Source organism: Sebastes fasciatus, chromosome 3, assembly GCF_043250625.1.
Source record: "Sebastes fasciatus isolate fSebFas1 chromosome 3, fSebFas1.pri, whole genome shotgun sequence".
NCBI lineage: Eukaryota > Metazoa > Chordata > Actinopteri > Perciformes > Sebastidae > Sebastes > Sebastes fasciatus.
Genome location: NC_133797.1, coordinates 33415496 through 33441164, shown reverse-complemented (window position 1 = coordinate 33441164; position 25669 = coordinate 33415496). Strand labels below are relative to the sequence as shown.

The 25669-nt window shown below is 44.3% G+C and overlaps 1 protein-coding gene across 2 annotated transcripts in view; it reads left to right on the top strand.

The window, feature by feature from the left end:
- The window catches only part of tnrc6c2 (trinucleotide repeat containing adaptor 6C2), a 154285-nt gene that overhangs the window by 12556 nt on the left and 116060 nt on the right, over positions 1-25669 (top strand). For both annotated transcript variants that reach the window (XM_074630475.1, XM_074630477.1), the window contains exon 3: positions 19082-19234. In XM_074630475.1, coding sequence (XP_074486576.1) covers positions 19189-19234 — 46 coding nt within the window. In that variant the 5' untranslated portion in view covers positions 19082-19188. The remainder of the gene's footprint in view (positions 1-19081; positions 19235-25669) is intronic.

Below are 25669 nucleotides of genomic sequence, written 5' to 3'. Positions count from 1 at the left end.
TTGCCTTTTCTCCGACTGGGAGAGTTACAGCATGTTGTTGTGCAGTTAAGTCTTTCAGAGTTTCTTGTTTTTACAACAGAGGGTTCCGGTATCTTTCACACAAGACTTGCATGATGTTGTTGAGCTCTGTTATCAAATGGCTGTGTAAACCAGCTTACACCAAGACTCTGAACTCAGTGAACTTAAAATCACTGAGCAGATTCTCCATGCTGCAGCTTAATGCTGTATGTCACCCATGGATTTTCTGATAAGATCATTTTCAGCCCTGCACATCTATTTTTGATGTGCTGTGTTGGTGGCGCACCGAACAGATGAATATTCATGAATGTGCAGAAAGCTCGTATATGTATCGTAGTGATTTCCACCCGTGTCATCAAGCTATGCAAATTACATCCTCACATCTCCACGCGGCCATACAGCCCCCTCTTTCTCCTTAATTAATAACGTTGAGAAAATGTTTTTTCATCCAAAGAGAATTAGCTCCTTCAAGACCGAATTGGTGCAGATATTAATGGGAAGTGATCATTCTGGACTTGTTTTGACTTGATGACTGAAGGAAATCCATATTCTCCATCAAATGGTCACACCTCTTTATGTGGCTCTCGTAAAAATGAGGTTGTAAATACTTGAAGATGTGAATTTACTGCCGATTTTACCCTGCGGGGGATAATAAATCAAAAGGGAAATCTGATTGGATAGACTTTTTTGCCCATTTGTTGTACTATTGTTACGTCCATAACATATTTAACTTGAAGCCATTCACTCATATTGCATTATTCATTGACAAAACTGGAACCCTGTCTCCCAGAAATTGCATTTATATACTGATAATTGGGCTGCAACTAACGATTATTTTCATTGTGGATTAATCTGTCTATTATTTTCTCGATTAATCGATTATTGTTTGGTCTATAAAATGTTAGAAAATGGTGAAAAATCGGTGATCCCCAAAGTCCAAGATGACGTCCTCAAATATTTTGTCCACAGCTCGAAAATATTAAGTTCACGGTGATTGAGGAGTAAAGAAACCAGAAAATATTCACATTTAAGAAGCTTGAATCAGAGAATTGTGACTTTTTTTTCCTTAAAAAATTACTCAAACCGATTAATAGATTATTAAAATAGTTGGCGATTTAATTTAATAGTTGATAACTAATCGATTAATCTATTAATTGTTGCAGCTCTACTGATAATTTCCCAAAAATTACCACCTGAATTATGTTTTTTATCCGCACAATGAGGAATCATTTTTATGATTCATTTATGATCATTCTGATTCTGGTATATTATACATTGCCTTAGATGCTTAAGAGGCGTTTTTCAGTGAGCTATATGTTACACCTACAAAGACCCCCCTCCACCCTGCACTATTATAAGATAAAACATACCTGACAGCTGGCAGATTCGCTGAATTACAAGTCATGCGTTCTACTCATCATCTATGGCCAATGTGGGCGACGAATCTTGTCTTCATCTTCAGAGATGAAAAAGAAGATGAGACAACTTGTGAAGAAAAGAATAAAGGGCAGAATTGAGGATAAACGGTAAAGCTGACATTAGGGTCAAGTGCTGATCTGGCATCACATTTCCCTTTCAAATCCATCTATATGCATATGCTCACATGCACACGTTGGGGTCTTAAGCCGCACGTGTGTGCCGCTGCGCGCCCACACGCTCTGCTGGGAAACCCGCCAGAGCAAGGTTAAGTCACACAGCGACAAAAAGCAGATGGATGAAATCAAATGAGTAAAAGAGAATATCGCAAATTATTTAAGTGTGTGCTTATGTGTGTGTGTGTGTTCGTGCCACACAGAGAGAATATACTATGCGGAGGAGAGGAGAGGGAGGCAGAACCTATTCAGGATGGAGGTAGTAGCTCACTGACAGACTGCACTGCCATGCTCAGCCAGTTCATTGCTGTCATTCCTTACATCTTTTGACATTTTCAATTATGTCTTTCACACATGGCTGGGCGCTTGTTTTTTTTCTCTATGCTCCCCTCATCATCCTCCTCCGCTTTTCTCTCGCTCTCCCTCCTTCCTATTCTGTTCCTCCACCTTCATTCCATTTCCTTTTTAAGTGGACGCTCCCTCCTTGCTTTGTGCGTCGGCCCTTTTCATATGTGGGGGTCAGGTAGCCCGCGGATCCCATTACTCCCCCCTCCTCCGCTCTGTGGCGGATGGAGGGAGCAGGGGACGAGCGAGGTGGGCGAGGGATAGGGCACGTCGAGGAGTGAAAAGGCTGCTGTCAGATATGTCAAGGACTCCTGTTCAATTTACCCGGTGATCCTGAGGGGGGACCTCACAGGGCGAGGTGCAGACAGCATAGGTAGACTTGTGTTTTTTGGATGGCCACATCCAACCTGACAATAATGGAAAGGGGATTTATATTTGGCAGGGATATCTGCTGTAAAAGTGTTTCCAATGTGCCATTTATTCTTGGTTTTCTTTTCTCAACTGTTCCTCTCATTGGTGGCAATGCTAATATTGTTAGCCTGTGTGTAAAACCTGGATTTTGCTCATAAAAATATGTATTATTGCAGACAATGGTGGAACGTTGGCACATTTATGCAGTTACTGGACTTTTGAGGTACAGTTTTTACAACCCGATATGTAATAAAACCGCCGGTACACCAGAGGATAGCGTGACAGTGTCACATTTTGCCTCACCGAGTGAATATTACATGCGTGTATGAAGGTGCAGTAGCCTACCAGCAGGGGGCAATAAAACCACTTAGTTAGGTTTAGGAAAAACGTCATGGTTTGGGCTTAAAATAAGTACATAATCTATGCGAAGTACATACGAAAACTACACAACATAAGTACAGAAAACACGTCACTAACGTAACTTACAAAACAAAACACCGGTCTCGATTGCCAATCTCCTGGTTGAATGTCCTGTGTTTGTTGGATCCATCCGCCTCCCCTCCCGCCTGCCATTAGTGGCCTTTCTCCCTTTTTATTTTACGCCACTTGCTCTGAGCGTTGCTTATTCATGCGAATGCATTTACATTGCAGTCAGTACAGACTACGTGGCGTAAGGTATCACGTCACCATGTCAGTTACTGTAGAATGCACTCCACACTGTAAACACACCAACTACTGACTGATTGAGTGGCTCTGTGATTGATTATCTGACTGACTAATTGATAGAGTCATAATGAGGACATGATGTTTTTCTCCACTAAGAGCATCAGAGGACACACAACATCCATAATGCATGTTCCATATTAAGGGGAGCAGGGATCATTTTCCCACAATACCAACTGATGGATTTACTGATTGATTGATTAGCTGACTGACTAATTGATTGGTTTTGTAATGAGGGGAAAACACATTTTTCTCCATTAAAGCGAACCGGGGGGTGGGATTCCCCTTGCTGGCATCCATGATGTAATGCGTAGGTTTCTAATGACCTCAGCATAATCACCACCATTATGAAACAGGCGCTCGGCTCTCAGAACCACTTCATCATCAGAGTGTTGCCTACTCATGCCTACAGTTACAGCCATCGCTCATTCACTCCTCGCTCCTCTTCCTGTCAGCCAAACAGATCACCGAAGCTAGCTGCCAGATCTGCAGCCAAGTCACAGCAGAAATGTAGCTGGCTGCCAATAAAGCTTTGTTTGGATGAAAAAGAGAGAGTGTGTTTGTGTGTTTCTGAGAGGTAGTGGACTTCTGGTGTTGCCAAATTGGCAACCCTGGCTGCATTCAGTTTCACCAGGGGGCAGTCAAGTAGGTGGGAGGCCAGGTTGCTGTTTTTCCAGGCTAATCATTGGAGCGGGTTACCAGGTCTTCTCCCCCCTCTTATCCCCCTCCTCTCCTGCTGACTCTTAACCCTGACCCTCCAGCAGGAGATCCCTCTCTTGGCAAGAGGGAGGTAGAAACGTGAGAGAAAAAACGGGGGAAGTCAGTGGCATGAGCTTTACAAGAGTAATGGTGGGGGGGGGGGGGGTCATGGTCAAGGGCTGATTAATGAGCCTTTAATTTAATCAGCAATTCCCATCTCACCGGGGCCTCTCCACACGGCTCTGTATAGCTTATTATTTTTAACAAGTCTGTGATCTCCCACTTTTCCTTTGCTCTTTTTTCTCCCTCTTTCCGTCTTTCCCACTTCCTCTTTTATACCTAGCTCTTATCTGTGTCAGAGTCTGGGATGTGAATAGAGGGGCAATGATTAATGAAGATTTAAGACCTATGAAGGATGTCTAATCACTCCCTCTCTCTTTCTCTTTCTCTCTGTCTCCCGCGCTTCCTCGCTCCTTAAACAAAACTGACTGCTGTAGATGGAGTCTCAGACCGGGCAGCTGCTGTTATGTAGCCAATTACAGTGATGAATGCTCAAAGATGGCCCATGACACTAATTTTATATTGTAAGATCAGAGGTGGGATGAGAATGAAAGTGTGTATGTGTGAATCCTGCTCTGTACATTTGTATTTGCCGCGTATCTTCTTCTGTCCAAAGTTTGTTTTCATTGACTTGTTTCTTCACATAGAGCAACATTTGTTTCACACTTTGACATGTTAATCCGGATAATTCCGGTTTATTACAACATGGGTCTTATTTTCATAGTTTGGGTCATTCTTCTTTGTAATTATGAAGCTTAGCCAAAGTTCAGTCAGGAACACTATCTTCATGCTTACTCTGTTTATTCTGATTTTTTCAATCAGCAGACTGAGGGCGTTGACACGTTTCACTTAAACCAATCTGATTTTGCCACAACCTCTGTGAGCCAATCATGTCTTTGCTGTCAAATTTGACTATAACTGACCCTTTCTCTGCTGCTTTCAGCTGTTATTTCAGTGTCAGATCAATGCAACCCACCATAACCCAATTCACCTTCAGTTTCATCAAAACCACATCCATCCAGACCTTCGGCTAGGCTGTTCTTCACTCCTTCTTCCAACCCTTCACCTTTTAACTATTGTGCACTCTATATATATATAGCTCTTTAAGCCCTTCTTTCATTTAGTCCCTCCTGATTAAAATAACATTACTGTATACTCAACAAGTTAATTGCTGAGATATGGGAACATAGCAACATCGCTAAAGTCAAGCGGGGTGTCAGACCAGCTCGTTCAGATTCCCAGAGCGTCAAATACAGCCGCTGTGTCGCGGCCATCATCGGTGTGCGATCCGCTGTACAAGGCACCCTTTAGCGTCTATATGAGACACACCAGGTTTTCAAGTAATGTAAACTAGGGATGTACATTCCAAGCAAAAATACTATTCAATAATCACTTCAAAAATCGGCGCATATGAGTTTTATTCTGTTTCTGTCGGGTTTGAATGATGATATGTTCCGCTGCTCTAACAGCTGATCTACCAGCTGAAACTATGAGGGGTGTGGCGCCACTTGCGCACACACACACACACACACACACACACACACACACACACACACACCTGCACTGACTGAAAAGAACCGAACTGAACATGCCACAGGCGTTTTTTACCGGTAGATACATTACTATCAGGCAGCGCCTGCGACGGTTAAAACAAGGGAAATATATGTATTTTAAGACAGGACGATAGTCGCATAAACTGGTAAAAAAAAATATTATTTAATGACAATTCAAAAAATCGGGAGAAAATCATGACCCATCCCGAATGTAAACCCATCCACGTCCATGTTAAAAGCTCAGATTCAGATTCAGACAACTTTATTGATCCCAAGAAGAGCAATTCAATTCACAGCTTACCCCATAAACACACACAGACAACATCCACACAACCATCCAAAATGTTATGTCAATCACATACCAGTAGAACTGACAAACAGCGGTCGGTTAAGGACAGCCGATAAGTGAGTTAATAAAATATAATAAATAGTAATAACATAGATAAAAAGAGAAAACAAATAGATAATAAATAGACATAGTTACGTGATTTATCATGTAAGGGAACTGTCAATAAAAATCTCACATGAAACGACTACTGTCTGAGTTTAATAACCTGATAGCAGTGAAGCGGTCGGCGAGTGTGGTGACGTAGTTTAAGGAGCAAAAAGTCACACATTGGGCGTGCGGGAGGGGAGGTGGATGGGTCCATCAAACACAGGACTTTCATCCTGGAGACCGCTGTTTGTGTACCGTGCATTAAGTCTCACTTCCACGTTACAATCAGCTGTTGGTGCATGTCCTGCGTTCACGTTAAGTTTCATTTTCACTTTACAAACAGTCATTTTAAGCCCAACCATGTTGTTTTTTCCTGAACCTTACTAAGTGGGTTTGTTGTCTTACCCTAAGCAAGTGTTTTTGTTTAAATTCAGAATGTTAAGCACGTGTTTACTGCGACCGTAAAGTGAAACTGAGGGGTACATGACAAAGCGTCAGTATGTGACGAGTTGGGATGAGAACGTGTTGGACAGACGATCCATAAAACCAACAAAAACGATTGGCCCATACTACAAAAAAAATAACCAGATTTATCCTTTAACAATTCATCTGTGAAAGTACTGTATGTTTTTCAAATGAAACAACAGTGTATATAATTGTTGCAGCCCTCCACTGACAGCAAGCTAAAAAGAAAAACCTTTTACCTTTCAAGCCGCTCTGCATACAGTAGATGCCCTCGCTCACAGTTTGGCTGGATAACAGCACACACAGCACCTTTTTTCAAATGCAGAAGCAATTCATTTATTTCTAGATAATTAGAAATGATGGCAGGTTAAAAAAAAGAGTACGAAGTGATGGAATAAGAAAGGCTTTGTAGTGAGTCAGAATGGAGATGAGAGAAGCTCTTTAATTCTACCTCTGATTACTAAGTGGCTCCGTCCATTATCTTTACACAGTGAATAGCAGAACACCATAAAGGTAAAATGTGACTCATCCATCCCCACCGGTTATCACTCTCGATGGCTTATGGGAGTGCTCCCCTCCTCACCCCCCACCCCCATCCATCCCCACACACTTTGACACAGTGCCTACTTAACATAGCCCTTCAGAAAGTGCTTTTAGATTGCGTGTCCAGGAGATGTTTACACATCGAGCATTTTACACTGGATGCCCGTGGATGTATGTTTTCAAGAGAGACTTTTGTGTATGTATGAGTGTTTGTGTATGCATGAAAGTATGTCTTTTGTAAGAGTGCGTGCGTGTCAGGTCGTTTCATATTCGTCTTCTCTCAATCGGAGACAAGGGGAGGAGTGTGTAGGTCCCCTCTCCCGTCCTCTGCCACGGGGCTCTGAGAGGTATTGCCTCCCTTATTGCTGTTGAAAAGCCCCATCAGTGCCAAGCGCTCTGATTTATGTCCCTGAACCCCTCCACCTCCAGCTCCTTTCCATTAGGCTTTACAATATTCCCCCCATTGTTCAGCTCCCGGCGTTATCGGCCCTGCCCAGGCCTGTCAGCGAGACCTGCCCCACACACAATCACACCAGGGGCAGCGAGAGTGGAGGAAGGAGGACGGGGGGGGGCTGATAGGACGGAGCGAGAGATCCAAGAGGTGGGGTACAACAGATAGGAGGGGAGGGTGGGAGAGTGCTGGGATGAAGAGGGAGATAGAGAAGTGGCAGGTAGAGATGGGTGGGGGGGGAGGAAGGAAAGGAAGATGAGGTGGGAGGGCAGCATGTTGAAGGGAAGTGTAGAGATGGGAGATGTCCATCTAAGCCCTGGTTTTATTGTTCCTGAAAGCATGGAGGTGGTGGTGGTTCAGGGCGAGGGGAGGGAGACATAAGTTAGGCGAAATGCGGGAGGTTGACTATAACGATGAGGGCTGGAGATGCCATTTGGTTGCATTACTGCCCGGACATTCTGTTAGTGTATTTCCATTAAGATATAGATTTTATTGCCTCAGAACGGGTCGGGGTTGCTGCGCGTTCAGTGCAGTGTTGCCGAGATAAGGTGATGGCGACGGTGCCAGCTAGTGTGGACACCCACTTCTTGTCAATTCCAGTCAGCTTTTATTGCCTTGAAGAAAGGTTGGGTGAAGAAGAAGGAGCTCGTTGATGCACTTGGTTAAATGTAGGTGCCTTTCACACGGAGGTTTACAATATAGCTCGGGCAGATGCAACGGAGTCGTTAAGCGCGGCACAATGAAGGCTTGAAAGGCAGCCTCGAGAAAGGTCGAGAGGGCCGCATGAGCAGAATGTGAATGAGGGAGGACTATTTAAAGAGATTCAGGATCGATGCTTGTCTTGATGATGTGCAAAGACAAAGCACATAAAGGTTGTTTGCGAGGGTGAAGCATCGAGAGTTCCAGCCGCTTAATAAGAAATGTGCTGGTTATTTTAGCCCTCAAACACCCACGAGGTAACTTTTCTGCGACAATACTTAAAGTCGTATTTCTTTTGCTGTTAATAATGCAAACGCAATCCGGTGGAATGTCATCGTAAATCTGTAATGTATTCCTTTTCCCCACCTTCTGTAAATGGATGCCACCTTGACTTACATCCCCCCCTTATTCTAATTGTAATAAAAGACAATCGCTCACAAATGGCAAAAATTCCCCCTATTTGTTTCAGTGCTGCATATGCCTACCCAGACAATGACATGGTAAATTTAAAAATGAATTGCAAATTGCCCTCATTTTGTATGCAGGGGCCTCTCCTCCCCCTTGAAGAGCCGGGCTCGTTCCTGTAAAAGATCTCTCTGACATATACCTTTTAAGAAGAGGAAGATGAGAAAGCGTGGATGAAAAGAAAGAGGAGGAAGGAGAGAGGAGGGGTGGGCCGGGTGGCAGATAAGCTTGCTTGCTTTCAACTCTGTGGAGGATAAGGGAGAAGAAGTTTTAATATCTCTAAATCAGCGGCTCGATATTGAAAGTGTCATCTAATTGAAAATGATTTAGGACACCGGGCCCGCCTGGCAATCATATATAAATTCACTCCTGACACCGGCTCCAAAGTCTCTCTATTTCTACTTTATGAGTCATTTGCATGGTGGGGGCCTTGGAGAGTATAAACCATGCAAATGATATGGAGCGCTGCGCAAGGTGATGTATCCCCTCCCCGCTCCCTCCCTCTCCTCCTCCATCTCTCCATCTCTCTCTCGTTCTCCCTCTTAGCCTCAGGAGAAATGCTTTCTGCTTTGCTGCCGCCTTTGTCCAGAAAGTCATTTATTTCTCTTGTTGTTCGCTCGCTTACTATTTTACAGCTTGCCGCATAGGTTAGGGGGGAAAAGAGCCGGCTGCCACCCCGTTCGGCTGAATAACTGTCATCTCCTATTTGCGAGCTCGTGTTGTACGTGGAAGTCATTTCCTTATTTTGTGAAAAGACAGATAGAGATGCCCACAATAGAACTGGTGGTGTGTATCCCAATAGTACATAACAATAAATATAACTGTGCTTTAATGTGACACTGAGAGCCTGGGAGTACATCTTTGCACCTCCAGACTGTAATATGAAGTAATACCTGTACTGTCTGTGACTTGAGGCTGTTTGAAATGTTTTGTTTTTATCTTTCAATGAGCTTTCGTCTCCTTTTGCAAAGCTGTCATTAACATGAGTGCTTTCAAGTCACTAAACACACACTTGGCAGGTAGGATCAACTCCAAAGTGCATCACAAAATCAGAAGCCTTGAAACAGTGCAATTAAAAACAGAAAATGGAGAAAAAAAAAGAAACCTCCGAGCTGAAAAGAAAAAGGCTTTGCTATTGGATTATTTCCAGAGCAATTCTTTACCTGACTGCCCTTCTCTCCTCTCAGATGGATATAAAGAGCAGGGAGTGAGAGTTCAGAGGGGGCCGGCTGTACATGCTTACCCTTTACGGCTCCTATAAAACTTTTATGACTTGAAAATCCTCTATTTCTCTCCCTGGAGAGAAACACTGAGATTAAAGGATGAAAGCGTGAGGGCGAAATGGAGACTGATGGAAAGCAACAAAATGAGCATCTCTGTTGTTGCTCTTCTACCGTAAACGGACACAAATTTGTAGACAAATCCCTTTCGGTGTTTTCGGGCTTTTCGTCTCACCAAAGCGGCTGTTATTGAGGCGTAAGTAAACCGGCGTAAGGGGAATATCCGTGTGCACATTATCATCTAACACTGTGTGGCCTTTCGTCGTAGAAACGGGGCTAAGTTATCCCACAGGGTGTAATTTGTGTGTAAACATGTGTGCCCTCGTTTTTTCCCCCCGGATCTGTGGTTTTGGTCCATTTACCAAGAGGAGCAGGGCTGTGCTATAATCCTCCGTGTATGTTCGTGTGTGTGTGTGTGTACTGTATGTGTGCATGTTTTGTGTGTGAATTTTGCACGAGTGTGTGTTTTCAGCTCTCAAACACGAGCATCTATGCATGCATCATAATTTGGTGGTGAGTGCTAATGTACGTGCATGTGTGTGTTTTTCCTATACGCATTAGTAAGTGTATGCAAGGTTTAGAGGTAAGACTGCTCATGTGTGTGTGTGTGTGTGTGTGTGTTCAGGAGCTGGTGAGTGAATGACTGCAGCAGTCTCAAGTGTTGCCCAGGGAGCTCCTGCGTGCGGTGGCAGTCTTGTTTGTCTTCCACTGCTGCTCAAACAATGGCTCCCCATGGGCCCTCTCTCCGCCTAATTGAGAGACTACAGAGAGAGAGAGAGAGAGTGAGAAGTGATAGGGCCGCGCTTACACCAGCTCAATTACACACACATCCACTTACACACCCGCCACTTCCACGCGCGCACAAGTAAACACCAACACATGCATGTAGCCGCATGAAGAAACTGGTGTTAGAGGCACTGTGGAGCCCGCTGTACATGCCCTATTATGTGTATCAAAACACACCAATCACATCTGATGAAGAGGCAGCGGCACTTAATATAGCAGCACTAAGAAGTCTCTCAGCGCAGAGCAAGGGTAAACCAAATAGTCGATAGAGTGTTCTGTTGTGTCTGCGAGGCCTTGAAATGTCTCCGACACTCTCCTTCAGGATGACGTGATTGTTTACTATATACTCTAGGGCTGGAAGAAAATATCAATACACCTTGCCCCTGAAGTGCATGTGATTATCATAAAGTGGGCATGTCTGTAAAGGGGAGACTCGTGGGTACTCATAGAACCCATTTTCATTCACATATGTTGAGGTCAGAGGTCAAGGGACCCCTTTGAAAATGGCCATGCCAGTTTTTCCTATTTAGCCTCCTTTGCGACAAGCTAGTATGAAATGGTTGGTACCAATGGATTCCTTTTCTAGTTCCATGTGATACCAGTATTTTCAGTATCTTCTCTAGCTTTAAAACTGAGCCAGCTACAACCTAAAAATCGCAAGTTGCATTAATGTGTTAAAGAAATTAGTGGCGTTAAAATTAATTTGCGTTAACGAGTTATCGCGTTAACTTTGACAGCCCTAGTATATACATAATGTTTACATTTAGTGTGTCAAACTACAACACAGTGTTCACAGCTCAAAGGACTGAATCAGCTACATGTAAAATTACAGAATAACTGTTGTGGTATATTTATATGTGTTCCCAGGCGGCAACCTCCGGGTCTGAGAAGTGAAGCCAATGCTTAAAGGTCACATATTATGCTCATTTCCAGGTTCATAGATGTATTTTAATGTTGCACTAGAACATGTTTACATGCTGCAATGTTCAAAAAACCCTTTATTCTTCTCATACTGCAGCCTGAGTCTGCCTGCCTCAGAGCCTAATTCAGCTTCTGTCTGAAAACCACTGATTCACAGCCTGTCTCCTCCCACTCTGCTCTGATTGGTCAGCGTTTTCTGTCAATCAAACTTCCTCAACAACAACAGCGTCACCCTCCCCCTCCCTCCCGGAGAAGCTCTGGAGAGAGAGGAGCTAGAATAAAGTTTATAAACCACTTTAAAGTTTATAAACCAGAAACTTCACCCAGCGCACGTGACCGGAGGAATCTGATCAGAAATCGGCGACACATGATGAACATCTGCGGTCCAGATTCCAGGTTTTCCTGACGGTTTCTCTCAGGTAAATAATACTGTTTATATCTCTGTTAGTTAACTCAGTGTTTACCTCATGCATCAACTCTGTAAACCGTAAACATACACTCTGTTTTACGTCTGTCTTTACAGATCCATCTGTGAGAAATGACCGACAGAATCATCCCAGAGGAGAGCAGACAGCTGAGAGCAGATAGCTGAGAGCAGATAGCTGTGAGCAGACAGCTGAGAGCAGACAGCTGAGAGCAGATAGCTGTGAGCAGATAGCTGTGAGCAGACAGCTGAGAGCAGATAGCTGTGAGCAGACAGCTGAGAGCAGATGGGAGATACAGAGCTAACCCGTTAGCATGTAGCTACATGCTAACGGGTTAGCTACATGCTACCGCTATGACACGGTGTGTAAACACAGCGACCATCAGGGTGGAAAATAGAAGATGTGAAACAGTAGTCAGTTCATTATTTCTGCTAAAAGATAAATGTATGGAAGATCAGAGTAATGGTATATTATTTACAATAGTAGCTGTCTCTGTGTTACCATGACTACAGACCACCGGAGCTTAGCTTACCATAGTTTACCAGAGCTGAAGACTTTCTCCTGTACCATGTTAACATAACTAACTAACAGGTGAGATGATTACAAATGCTGTGAATAATTAATATTGTCATCTGTCAACTCAAATAAAGTTTGACTGTGAAACAGAAATGTGTTGTGTTGCTTACAGTCACTATTTACTACCTGTACTCTGCTACATGCATGACATCAAATATATATAATATATAAATATCATCTGTTTAAACAGTGTAATTACATAAAGCCTTTGTGAAAGAACATGTTATATTTAGATGATGGGAGTACATGAAGCCTGTTCTGCTGGTTCTTACAGACTAACAGTAGGAGCTACTTTGCTCAAGTTCGGTTGAGGAGGAGAGACAGTGACGCGCTGTGGGGCGGGGTCAGCTACTGAAGGTTCTCTCTGGTTCGACCTGGAAACCCTTATATGGCTAATTCTCAAATGACGTCAGAAGAGAAGGAAAAGCTGCGCAGCGTTTTTCGACACCCATTTCCGGACAAACGGAGGAGGAGAAAAAGAGAGAGGATGGTCTTTTATGATACTATGGTGACTTGTAGACACACTGGGGACAGATATTGATGTTTAAAAGACATGGAAAAGTGCATTTTGCATAATAGGTGACCTTTAAGTGACTTAAACTTGCATTCTTTCTACCAGCCAGCAAGGGGCGACTCCTCTGGTTGCAAAAAGAAGTCTGATTGTATAGAAGTCTATGAGAAAATTAGTCTACTTCTCACTTGATTTATTACCTCAGTAAACATTGTAAACATGAGTTTATGGTCTCAATCGCTAGTTTCAAGTCTTCAATACAGCATGATGTTCATTTAGTAAATTATGGTCCCATTTACAGTCAAATAGACCATAAAGCAGGGGATGCTTTAGGGCATGGCTACCTTGTGATTGGCAGGTCGTTACCACGGCGTTGTTCGGTTTGGGAGTTGTCCATATTTTCGTCTTACAACTTTAACCCTTTCACAGTGTGTTTTCAGTTCATGAAAGTGTATCATAACCTTTTTGGTCGCCTAAAAATGTCTTATTCAGCGTTCGGTTGTACTTAGCTCCATCCTCTTGTGTTACTTCTGGTTGCAAAAAGCCAAGACAGTAACGGCCAAAAACCAAGATGGCGAACTCGAGGCTTCACAACGATAGTCCACAAACCAATGGGTGACGTCATGGTGACTATGTCCACTTCTTATATACAGTCTATGGTTTTTCCCTCTCAGTCACACACATGCACACACAGTTTGGAGGCAATGGTCCAATATTTCTCCTGCTTCTATCTGGGCACTCCAAGACCATTAGGGGAAGAGAGTGTGTGTGTGTGTGTGTGTGTGTGCAGTGAGCTCTGTGGGCCCATTAGAGTGGTATAGTGCAGGGCAACTACCAGGAGAATAGACTGCAGAAACAAGTGGATTAGGACTTTCTAACGAGGACAGGCAATACCTCTTGATGGATGACAGCCTTCATACTGTACTGCCGCGCTTATATAGGATGTGTGTGCCGAGGGGGGCTTGGGTGTACATGTGCATGTTAGTGCGTGATTAAGTTTTGAGTGTGGATGGCTGTGTATCGTGGTTCGAATGTGCATGTCTGCGTGCCATTTACTGTCTGTGTCAACGCTTGCGTATCCACTCTCTGAAGGAAACTGTGAAAATGATGTCCTTGAATTTCACATCCAGGTTTCTTCCTTCTATTTATTATTATATTTTTTTCCCCATCAAAGCAGCGGCATAAAAGACCAGCTCACGGATGTCAATATAAATATTTGCCACGCACTAACGCTCCGAGCCTATTGAAAAGAAGAAAAAAAGAAGACACCAGGATATTGTTGAGCATGGCGCCTGTGTTCGTCCAGTATCGTTGACACATTCACTTGGTAGCACAATAGAGGCAAAAGCGAGGACACATGGAAGTGTCGGCTGCTTGTGTAGTCAATGGGGCCCTTTTACAAGCTATTTAAGGGGATAAAAAGCATGTCCTTTTCAGCGTGACACTGGTGTCAGTGTGTTTCAAAGGCGCTCCAGGGCCATTTAGGAGCAGTGGCAGCGCCGCTCGCTTTGATTAAAGCGCTACAGTGCAGAAAGGAGAGAGGCAACACTCTGCTAAGTGAATATGGAAATGACCTTCGCCATCCTCTTTTTGCTCCCACGCCAACCTCTCCAAATGCACAGAACAGCGTGATAGAGACGAGTAATGTCCTGTTTCTGTTTATGTGTCAGCGTCGAAGCATTAAAGGAGGGTGTCTAGTGCGTCTCTAGTTAAGATATAGCTCACGAGGGATGTGTGTGTGAGTTGCAGAGGAAGGGGGGAGGAATGAGGGGAGAAAGAGAGAGAGCATGATGACATGATGGGCCCCGAGGAGTGGTTGCGAGCTGCTCAAGTGTCCTGGTTTTGATTAATTAATATGCTTCCAATGATAGCGGCCCCTGACAGACTGAGAGCATTGCCAGGACCTCAACTCTCTCCTCCTGGTGGAGCTACCGGCATTACACACCAGAGACCAATATAACTAATACTGAAAATACATGCAAACATAAATTATCTCTCTGACTCTCTTTTTCTCTCTATAAATATTTACTTTAGGGCAATATATTCACACATGGACAGCACAGGCCAGAGATACGCATTCAACCCCAACCTTTATACCTATGAAATAGTAATAAATTACCGTGAAAGAAACAGTCCCTTTATCTATCTCTGCAAAATGCAAAAGCATACCCATACACACCAGCATACTGATACCTCATCCATTACACAGATCACATACTCCAGCATGGCCCTGTACTGTAGGTGAGCTCATTTGCATGGGCGCTCTGTTACGTGCCATTGGCCCTCAAATGGATGTGTCCCGCCATAGAAGATTCCAGTAATTAACCCAACACAACATAGTTGTCATCCGCTAATTGACCTAATTGTTTGGCTTGTCAGCTCCCGTTCTACGTATTAAGCATTAAATACGCCGGGTGTCATTAATCAGAGGGTGATCATGTATCCAGGGGAGGGCGAATGCACTGTGTCTCCTTCTTGTTTAGCAGTGTGAGATGTTATGGGGTGTCCACAAGGTGTTGTATAACCCCTCTACTTTCCTCCGTGTGTTTTAATCGCCATAACACTTTTACAGGCTTTAAGCCTTTAGTAGCTTGTGAAAGTCCTTATATTTTACAGCCCAGCAACACTCCATCAAATTATCCACAGGGTTTACAGTGTGCCGCCTTTACCAGGCAAAGTGGGGTTCTTTTGAAAATTGTGTAAAATTGAATTTTGTTTAGCCTGGGTAAATCACAAATCAAAATCTGTTATTCCCAACACCATCATCCCATTACTGTAAAGCTCCCCACTCTAGCCTTAATGTACTGTCTGAGAGTGCCAACATCAGCTTACCAGCCCTGATACTTTTCTATAGGCCCTTATGGAGGTGTGTGTGTGTGTTTGTATATGTGCGAGCAGGCAGATGGCTCAGGTCCAATTCACAGCTGATTCACAGCTGAGGCTTATGTATTTAGAAGCAGATTGCCTCCAGGTTGCTATAAAAGGTGTTGAGCTGCCACTTTTATTGGATTTTTAAAGTGAGGAGATTACATCCCGTATATGTCTAATGGTTCCCCACACACTGCTTATTCAGTTTTGTCTCTCTCCTCTGGTCCGGCTTTTTGTATTGTCTAGAGCAGGGGTCTCAAACTCGCGGCCCGCGGGCCAATTGCGGCCCGCAAGACGATATTTTGTGGCCCCCACCTTGATATGAAAGTTTAATGTTAGTGCGGCCCGCAAATTTTTTTTTTTTTTTATAAAGTTTTTTTTTTGCGGGCATTTTTTTCATTTTTATTGACAGGACAGTGGATAGAGTCTTGGAAAGGGGGGAGAGAGAGAGAGTGGATGCGGAAAGGGCCACAGACCGGATTCGAACCCGAGCCGCCGCGGTCAGGACTAAGTCTTGTTACACGGGCGCCCGCTCTACCAACTGAGCTAACCAGGCGCCCTCGGCCCGCGAGTTTTATGTGAATGGCAGTTTGCCGTGGAAGGTCCCTTTGTTGCGCGAGCCCGAGCTGAACGAACCTACCAATCACAGTGGGGTATATGGCTCCCGGGGGCGGGCAATCGGCCGGGCTTGATGCAAGCAGAGAAACATTTCACAACAACTATGGCGGCGCCCGTGTTACATCGCATAAGCTCGATTAAAGCTTGATTTATACTTCTGCGTTGAATCGACGCCGTAGCCTGACGTGCACCTCTCCAGAAATGTAACTACACGTCGCGGCGACGCAGACCGCAACAGCTGTGATTGGTCCAGTCTCTCAGCGATGCTGAGAGACTGGACCAAGTTCTACTTCTCTCTGCCTCCATCTTTTCAATGTTTGTTCACACAAATCCACTCAGATATATTGTCTCTTTTCGGCGTTGCAGTAATGTCAGTAAAAGTTCTGTGGTTCAACAGTTATTAGCTCCAACTCCGCTCAGTTTCTGTTTGTAGTACAAGAAGAAGAAGGAAACTCATAGAGACGCCGCCGCCAACTAGCGGTTTGGTGGTGTAATTGCAGAGCAACACAAACACAGCAGGCACAACTTTATTGCGGAGTGACACCAAGTGGAATGAATATATATCTTGTCTTTTTCAAAGCCTGCAGTGAAGAGAAAGGTTGGTGACGAGCACAGACAATTTCAGGAAAAGTGGGAGACGCAATAGGCCATGTTCAGAAGAACCGTTCATGTTCTTCAATGTTCCATTCATGTTCAGGACAGTTCATGTTCAGGACAGTTCATGTTCAGGACAGTTCATGTTCAGAAGAACCCATTCAAGTTAAAGAACTGTTAATAATGACGTTTGAGAAGATTGTTTTTTTTTTAACAAAGCTTTTTTTGTGGAATACCTGATGCGGCCCAGCCTCACCCAGACTCTGCCTCCAGCGGCCCCCAGGTAAATTGAGTTTGAGACCACTGGTCTAGAGCAAAGGAGGAGGGGTGCGCTTCCTTATACCTCATGCACACACCCAGTGCATTAATAACAATAACAATAAAAAGGTAATCAAATCTGTAAAAACAATATGTACTTAATGTTGGCCTAGGATCCACTGCTAAAAGCCCACCTCATCAAACTGCAAATTAGTCTCGGCCGTAACTTTATTACGGCCTGGCCCGGAGACGGGCAGCCATAAATAATTCAACTGCGCCGTCTCTGGAAGCGGTGAGATTTAATTCTACTGAAGGGAAAGCGTGTGTGTGTGAATGTGTGTGCACTTGCTTAGATGCATGCATGCCTGCGAGGTTTTGTTTGAGCTAGCTGTGTGTATGTATTTGTGAAATTAGACAACCCCTCCTCCACACAAAAACACACACACAGCCAACACCACCTCCTCTTTGCCTCTGTTCTCCCATTGGCAGGCGGCTGGCTTTAGCCTCCCATTGCAGAATATTCCCCACCAGGTAGCACCATGGCAACGTGCTCAGCCTCATCCATCAGCCAGCCAGCGCCCCAACCCTCCCAGCTACAACCACCTAGAGAGAGAGACACACACGCAGGGAGAGAGGGAGTAGCAAGGGATGGGGGAAATCGGTGGAGAAAGGAAGAAAAACAGGAGAAGAGATAGAGAAAGGCAAAGAAGAAATACCAAGGCAGCATCAAACAAATAGTTGAGAATTACAGGAGCAGAAGGTGAAACTCCAGATAACGTTAACAAACAGTTTTGGCATTTCATAAAGGATCATTACAGTTTATTACAGCTTGGGTAATAAACACGCAGGTTAGCCTAACGTGGCAGACAAAGATGAATGGTAACATTCTTGCCCAAACTTTGGGTTTATAAAGCTGCCCAAAAAATACATCACAAAACATCTTATCCAAAATGTCCATGAATATCCTTTAACAGTCTGACATCTTCGTTTAACTTAACCTACCGTGCTCTAGTTATTGTGCAATGATACATTAATATTATTATATTACAACATTGTGGTTTCATTCTCTTTTGGTTTTACCTCCAAGGAAGGACCATTGCATGGTTCCTACACCAGTGTTCACAAACATTACGTATTCGCTAGTCTTGCATAGCCAGACCTATCTCTACAGCGCTGTGTCAGCGCTGTAGAGATAGGTCTGGCTCCACTCATTATCATTTTGGTATAAGGGAAAAAACACTCTGGCTTGTTTGTATTTCTTTAAACCGATCACAATCATCTTAGGCGATGCTATGCCCAGGATGCAGCGACAATGCCTTTCAAAATAGATAGCGGAAGGGGAACTGTATCGTGCGAGCCACTGGACCGAACGAGCGAGCGACTGACTGAATAGCGAGAGTGACTGAGCGACTTGACGACTGGATCAACCAACTGGACCGAGTGACCGACAGGATCACCGGACTGAGTGAGCGACTGACTGGACAGATCCAGAAACCGACCGACTGGACAGATCGACCGACCCACCAACCCACCAACCCACCAACCCACCAACCCACCAACCGATTGGTAACTGTTGCTGCCATGACAGAGATCTATTTCAGCATTCAGCAATTGAGGGGCCTGGCAGAGTCCTCAGAGTTGTTTTGTAGCACGTCACCAGAGATGAACTAAATCCATGATATGTAAAACATTGTCATTGTGTGGGACATATGCTTGAATACAAAAAGCACCTTCACCTGTCAAAATGCCACGTTTAAACATTATTATCATCATTCATATTTCAGTTCGAGTGAGCGACCGACTGGACAGAGCGAGCGACCGCCTGGACAGAGCGCGCAACCGCCTGGACCGGAGCGAGCGAGCGCCTGGACAGAGCGTCCTGACATTGTTAATGCGATGTACTGTTGCTGCGGTCACAGATCTCAGCAATTACTTTGGTGAGTACAATGTTCTTGTAACATGATGGCCAAAACTATGAAAATAAGACCCACGTTGTAAAAAAACGTAATTCTCGTTTAATAACTTATTGAAGGAGGTTTATTTAAGCCTTGTGTCAGTACCATGGGATCCTTTAATGTCAGAAAACAATAACATAAAATCATCTTGTCACAATCATCTTGTCACAACTTGCAGAGTTTTCCGTCTGACAGCACACACACACAGCTCATTTCCATAAAACTCCTCACTACCTGTTTCTCGAGATGTCCGAAACTGTGGACTTGCCAAATCACAGAGCAGACAGCCGTGGTATGAACCGATGCCTCGGGACAGATGGAAGCTGTCTGCTGCCCATGAAAATGTCATCAGTGTACCTGCGCCATATATCTTCATTAACGCAGCTCAGATAGGCATCGGGGGAAATGCCCCCAGTTTGATGGGAATGCTCAAGTGCAGTGTGTTAAGCTCGATGTGGTGCACAGCAGGCAATTTGAATTCATTGTGTGTGCAGAATCAACCTATTAGTGGCATTTAGCTTTCAATACTGCAAAGTCCCCCCACTATTGTGTGTCAACCTGTCTATACTGTATGTGTTTGCGATTGTTTGCAAGGCTAAGTGACAACCAGAGACCTAAACATGGTGATGTATGGTGTGGTATAGCAGCAGAGCACATTAACAGGCTCCTGTATTCTCTGACATCCGCACCTTGTTTACCGAGTGAGAGGGACCCTATCCTCTGGGTGGGGGGTGAGGAGAGTGGGTCGGGGGAGGAAGGGGGCACAAGGGGAGCCCCAGGTCTCACTTGTAATTGAGGAGTGGAATGAGAAAATGTGGACGGAAAAAGTGAAAATAGTCATAGAGGGAGCAGGGGTGGGCGAAATGTGAAATGGTTTTCCCCTGCCCCTCCCTTGTGAGTGTGTTTGTGTGTGTGTGTGACTCTCCTAGCGGCAGGAGCAGAGGTTGTGGGTGCCTTGATATGGCTGGATGGCAAGTGATAGCAGTGGCTGCATCGAGGTGAATGCAGAGCGTTCAGGGAGTGTGTGTGTGTGTGTGTGTGTGTGTGTGTGTGTGTGTGTGTGTACGCATGCGTGTGTGTGTATCTTGAAGGATATAACACCAAGGCAATATCAGTGGCAATATTGGTGGCCCAAGAAGGGGCTTGAGTGAGCAGGACCTGGGGGACTATGTTTCTCTCTCTCTCTTTATGTGTGTGTGTTCGTGTTTGTGTGTGTGTAACCGCTCTGTGGCCACAATCAGTTCCACCAAGCTGACATTCCAGCAGCACCTGCCTCGCCTCGCCTCGCCTCGCTTCACCCCCACCACCACCACCGCCCCCACCCTGTGGCTCACTGAGTCTCGGCATGGATGCAGTGGCGCGAGCGATAAGGCCAATATTACTCGGGGATAAAAGCGGAATTAGCTACCTGCTGTGAAAAACGGGCACCGCGAGCCGTGATGGAGAGCCAGGGGGTTTCAGGAGGGGGGGGGGTACAGGGTGTGTAAAAGTGTTTGTGTGTGTGTGTGGGTCGTTCTGATAATATTGGATCGCTGTGAGAAAAATGGCCTTACAACGTCCCTTCAGACTCCTTTAGGCTCTCTGATACTAACCCTCACTGCTGCACTCAGATTTTTCCGTTGCAGCTTCTTTTTCTATCGCTAGCTCTTATTGCTTTACCTTTCACTCTCTTAAACGATATTTAGAGGCTGTTCTGTGTAAGAAAATATTGATACACAGGAGTTTCGCAATATTATGTTTTGCAATACAGAAGCGATTCTCCAAAACGCCGTTTTGATTTTTAATTACCGTCTTAAAAATCAGATGGCTCGTCGGCAAACTCGGCCGCTATTCTGTCTTTTGGAGGTTGTAGCAGGCTCCGTTTTAAAGCCAGAGTGAAGGTACCGGCATCAATGAAACTAGGAAACTTCAGGAATCTAATCTAATGTCATACTAGCTGGTCGCGAAGGAGGCTAAATAACGCTCCAAATTTACTTCCCCGAACTCAGACCATAAATTTCTACGGTGATTACTTGTGACAATGCAGAGCAGTCAGATAATCAGACAAGTTTGTGAACAAACCAATAGTTCAGCCAGACTATCTACTACATCAGTTATAGGTGAAACTGAAAGTGAGCATACAGGTTGGTAATAATAATCCCTCATTGCTCACAGAAACACAAATACAGGGAGTACAGTACAGTAGAGGAGATCAATGTTGAAACAGGTGTTTGTAATCTTTGATGGATGTTTACAACAGTGTGGAAAATAATTTTCATGTCTGCCTTCATTTTCTCTTCCAAATAAGGACTGACTAACTTGACTAACCTGGTTGTTTGATGAAAACCCTGTCTAGTCATCTGACTGCTCGTGTTTCTTCACCCCATTTCATTCCCAGATCTCAGCAATTAACTTGATGAGTCCAATGTTATTATTACTGACAAGGATGGCGGCCTAAACTAAGAAAATTAGCCCCAAGTTGTAATGAATTTGAATTATTCTTTGACTCAGAAGAAGACTGATAAGAAGAAATGAGAGCAAGTAGAGGAAGAAAAGGATGAGTTGTAAAACAAGTCGGGCTGATGGAATCCAAAGACGACAGCCTGAGGGGCCTTTTTGTGGCTCAGCAGCAAAGTCCCAAGAGATGGACTGTATCCTCACTTATTGGACATACTGAAACATGTCAATAAATTCAGGCCCAGTTTGAGACAATGTGGCCACGCCTTCCCCTAAACAAATAAAACAAACACACACTTCAGTGAAACCCCATCTGTGCCGCTTTGCTGTTGCTCTCATTCAGGTATAACGGCTCGTACCCACTGCCTGAGGGAAGGGAGGTTGGAGGTGTGATGTGACCTATCATTGTACAGATAAGGGTAAATACAGTATAAAGGAAGGGAGCTGAAATATTGATGAGGGCCCGACATGGAGCCTGCAGCTCTGTAGCCTTGGCTACTATATGAGGTGCTTTATCATTTGCGGCTGTAATTGAGCAGTAGGAGAGAGAGAGAGAGGCCCTCAGGGCAGCTTGCAAGAGCCAGCAGCTACACTCCTGCTCCAACCAAGGACCTCACAGACTGAAACAGGGAATTCTGGGGAATCTACTTTCCAATCTCGCATTAATTGGACATCATTTATCCTTCAAATGCTCCTAAGTCCGTCTCCACTGGGACTGATTATAGCATTATGTCTGGATAGTGCCCCCCTCTACATGAAGACTATTTTTTTTCAAATATGTATCCGATCAAATTTGACTGGTGAGTGGGACAGGCAAAGTTATGATTTCTACATCATTTCCACAAAATATATGGTAGCCAAGAGCGATTCATTCATTTTCTGCAAAAAAAACAAAGAAACTGCCTGGGCTGAAAAATGCTGGAGGCAGGACTGTCTATGAAACAAAAATTGTCACTCAGACAGATTTTTGTTACATTTCATTTTATGGAAATGAGATTTCATTTTTTTGCAGTCGCCGATTATCCCGTGGCTGTTGGCTCAGTTTGTTACCCAGACTCTTCAAATTGTCATTTTGCACTTTTAGCAACATCAGATGCTTTGACATCAGGACACGGCTCTCTCTGCAACAATGGAGCTCCATTTGGTTGCTCAGGCAATTTAACAAAGCGCCTCACGTGAAGATGTGGATTATTAGTATGGGTGGCTTACCTGGGAATGAGCCATGGTTTGTCTGCAGAGTTACAGTATGCATAGAGAACTCTCAAAGGGGCTCATTATAGAGTGTTGAATTTACTATAACACACAATGGGCTGTTGCTTCAACATGTGGCCTCTACTACAGCGACAAAGCAGCACTGTTTTCTATTTATTTTTTTTATTTAAGTAAACTCTTAAATCGTCTTTTCACGTACTTCTTCTGTAAAATGTCATTATACTGTGACTACGTTTACATGCTAAAAATATTCTGCCCTTATAACGAAGAAGACAATATTCCTACTAAGCTGTTTACATGGCTAATGAAGATAAATAATCCACTAATATTCCCGTTTACATGCAGCTATGCATACTCCGATTAACGTAACCGGTGGCGAACTTCAGCCTCCCTCTCTCATTCCTTCAACCGCCTTCTTGAAAATGTCGGCTAGCGATATTTGCGCGTATTCAAAAACCTGTTGGTATCCAAGTCGTTGGTGATTTTTAAAAGTCGGTGTGTTTCTTCTTCCAAACAGAAATGCAGACTTTTTTTTGGGCATGCATCTCTGCAAACTGTCGGCTAGTTGGTTTGTGTACAACGCACAGAACTGGACGTAAACAGGCAAGAGGAAGTGTGTCGCAAACTGCCTTAAAAACCCTAATTGAGACGCATATTCTGAATGCGCTGTATACATGTCCAAAGAATGCCCCTAAAACCAGAATAATATCGGCATATCCCACATGTCTTGATCGGAAAATGCTCCATTCGGAATAAGGCCCAGACTCTTCAAATTGTAATTTTGCACTTTTACCAACATCAGATGCTTTGACATCAGGACACAGCTCTTTCCGCAACACTCCCCTTTTCCTTCTTGCTCCGTGACACTTTCAACATTGCTCTCATTTACATATTTAGCGTAATCCCTCCCTGTGGAGCTGCCCACGATAATGACCATGTTGTGAAATGAGCGGCAGCGCCCGTGCCAATGAGCCATGTGGGCACGGGGGCACGGTGGCTTGCCAGTTGGCAGGGCGGAGAGCGTGCCTGGGTCGACGGCTGTAATCAAATAAGTCAGCGGTTGTGTTGAAGGGTCGGAGAGAAGAAGCAGAAAGGGAGGGATGGAGTGAGGGATTAATAGAGAGAAAGTTTGTGAGCTAGAGATTGGTTTGATAACTGGAGGCTTGGGGGGGGTTTGGAGGAAAGGGGGCGGTTCAGAGACAAGAACCCGCGCCCCGTGTCACTCCGCTACGCACTCCCATTTAAATCAGTTAATTAGTACAAGGCTACATAGAGGGAGATTGACGAGTGTGTTGCCATGAGACGACTTGGCTGCTAATTAAGACGAGCTCTGGGAGGGAGGGGGATGACTCCGTGTGTGAGTGAGCGCACGCTCGCATGAATAACCTTTTGCATAAATCTGTGTGCGTTTCTTTTTTTTTGTGCTTGTGTATCTGTGTGTATACTCCGTGTTGTGTAAGTACACGTGAGCGCGTACGCGTTTAGGGAGTGCAGGGGGTTAACAGTCGCACAGGAGAGGAGGGGTTGTTGCAATCTGCGGGGGCACCGGCGTGTAACAAGCGTGGAAGGTGGAGAGGGAAAATCTGTTATTTTGCGTAATTACCTCATAATTGTGTCTCTGACTGTCAGTGATTGCTTTGTTTATTAGAGAGAGAGGGGTAAATGAACTCCTGGTGGTTTGACTCATACCGTCTCCGCTGTTCCCGGTGTCTGTATTTGTCATTAGGCATGTGTGCCTCGTGGTCCTGTTTGTTAACATACAGTAGGCGGTTGGTATATTAGAAAAGCGGTAAGGAAATGTAACCTCAGTCAGCTTGACAGTGTGTGGCAAAGTAGAGGACATTTGTAACTCGGTGGTGTGCTGTCATTGCCTCATAACAAGTAGATTCAAGTATGCCTCCACTCCTGTTATTGCCTGAAATGAATAGAAAATACAAGTATGGTTGTACAGCAGGTGTTCAGCCAGATTTTGTGTTGGATCACTACTACCTACTTGATCAGCATCCCCTCGAGGTAAACAGAATATACTCACTGAATATAGTCCAATGGATTGCACATGCAGCTGTAATCTATACCATGAGACTCCACAAAAACAGCATTACAGTACATGCAAATGTCGTCTGCTTAATAGCTGGCACAGCTGTACAATACTGCAGTAATATAGTATTATCATCCCACATACTTGGTGTCTTCATTTTCTCTGCCCACAGTGTTTTTACAGAAGGGCAAGACCTTCCATACTTCCAGTCTGGAATAGCCTTCGTATAAGAAATGACTCATTCTGTCCAAGCAGCATTGAATTGTGGGAGATCATGAGTGTGTAGCATAACATTTTAATTATGAAAAAACAAGTCTTGGGATTGGGGTATGTCCTTGCTGGGAATTTCCAACATGTTCAATGCAATTCACCAATAGAAATAATAATCATCATGCTTCTGTTGTCCTCATAGTCATAGTAACTACAACAATGGAGCTCCATTTGGTTACTGTGACTACGTACAGTAGCTGTTTACATGGCTAATGAAGATGAATATTCCACTAATATTCCCGTTTACATGCAGCTGTGCATACTCCGATTAACGTAACCGGTGGCGAACTTCAACCTCCCTCTTTCATTCCTTCGACCACCTTCTTGAAAAGGTTGGCTAGTGATATTTGCGCATATCCAAAAACCTGTTGATATCCAAGTCTTTCAAAATGTTTAAAAGTAGGCGTTAGTCCTTCCAAACAGAAATGTGGACTTGTCTTTTGGGCATGCATCTCTGCAAA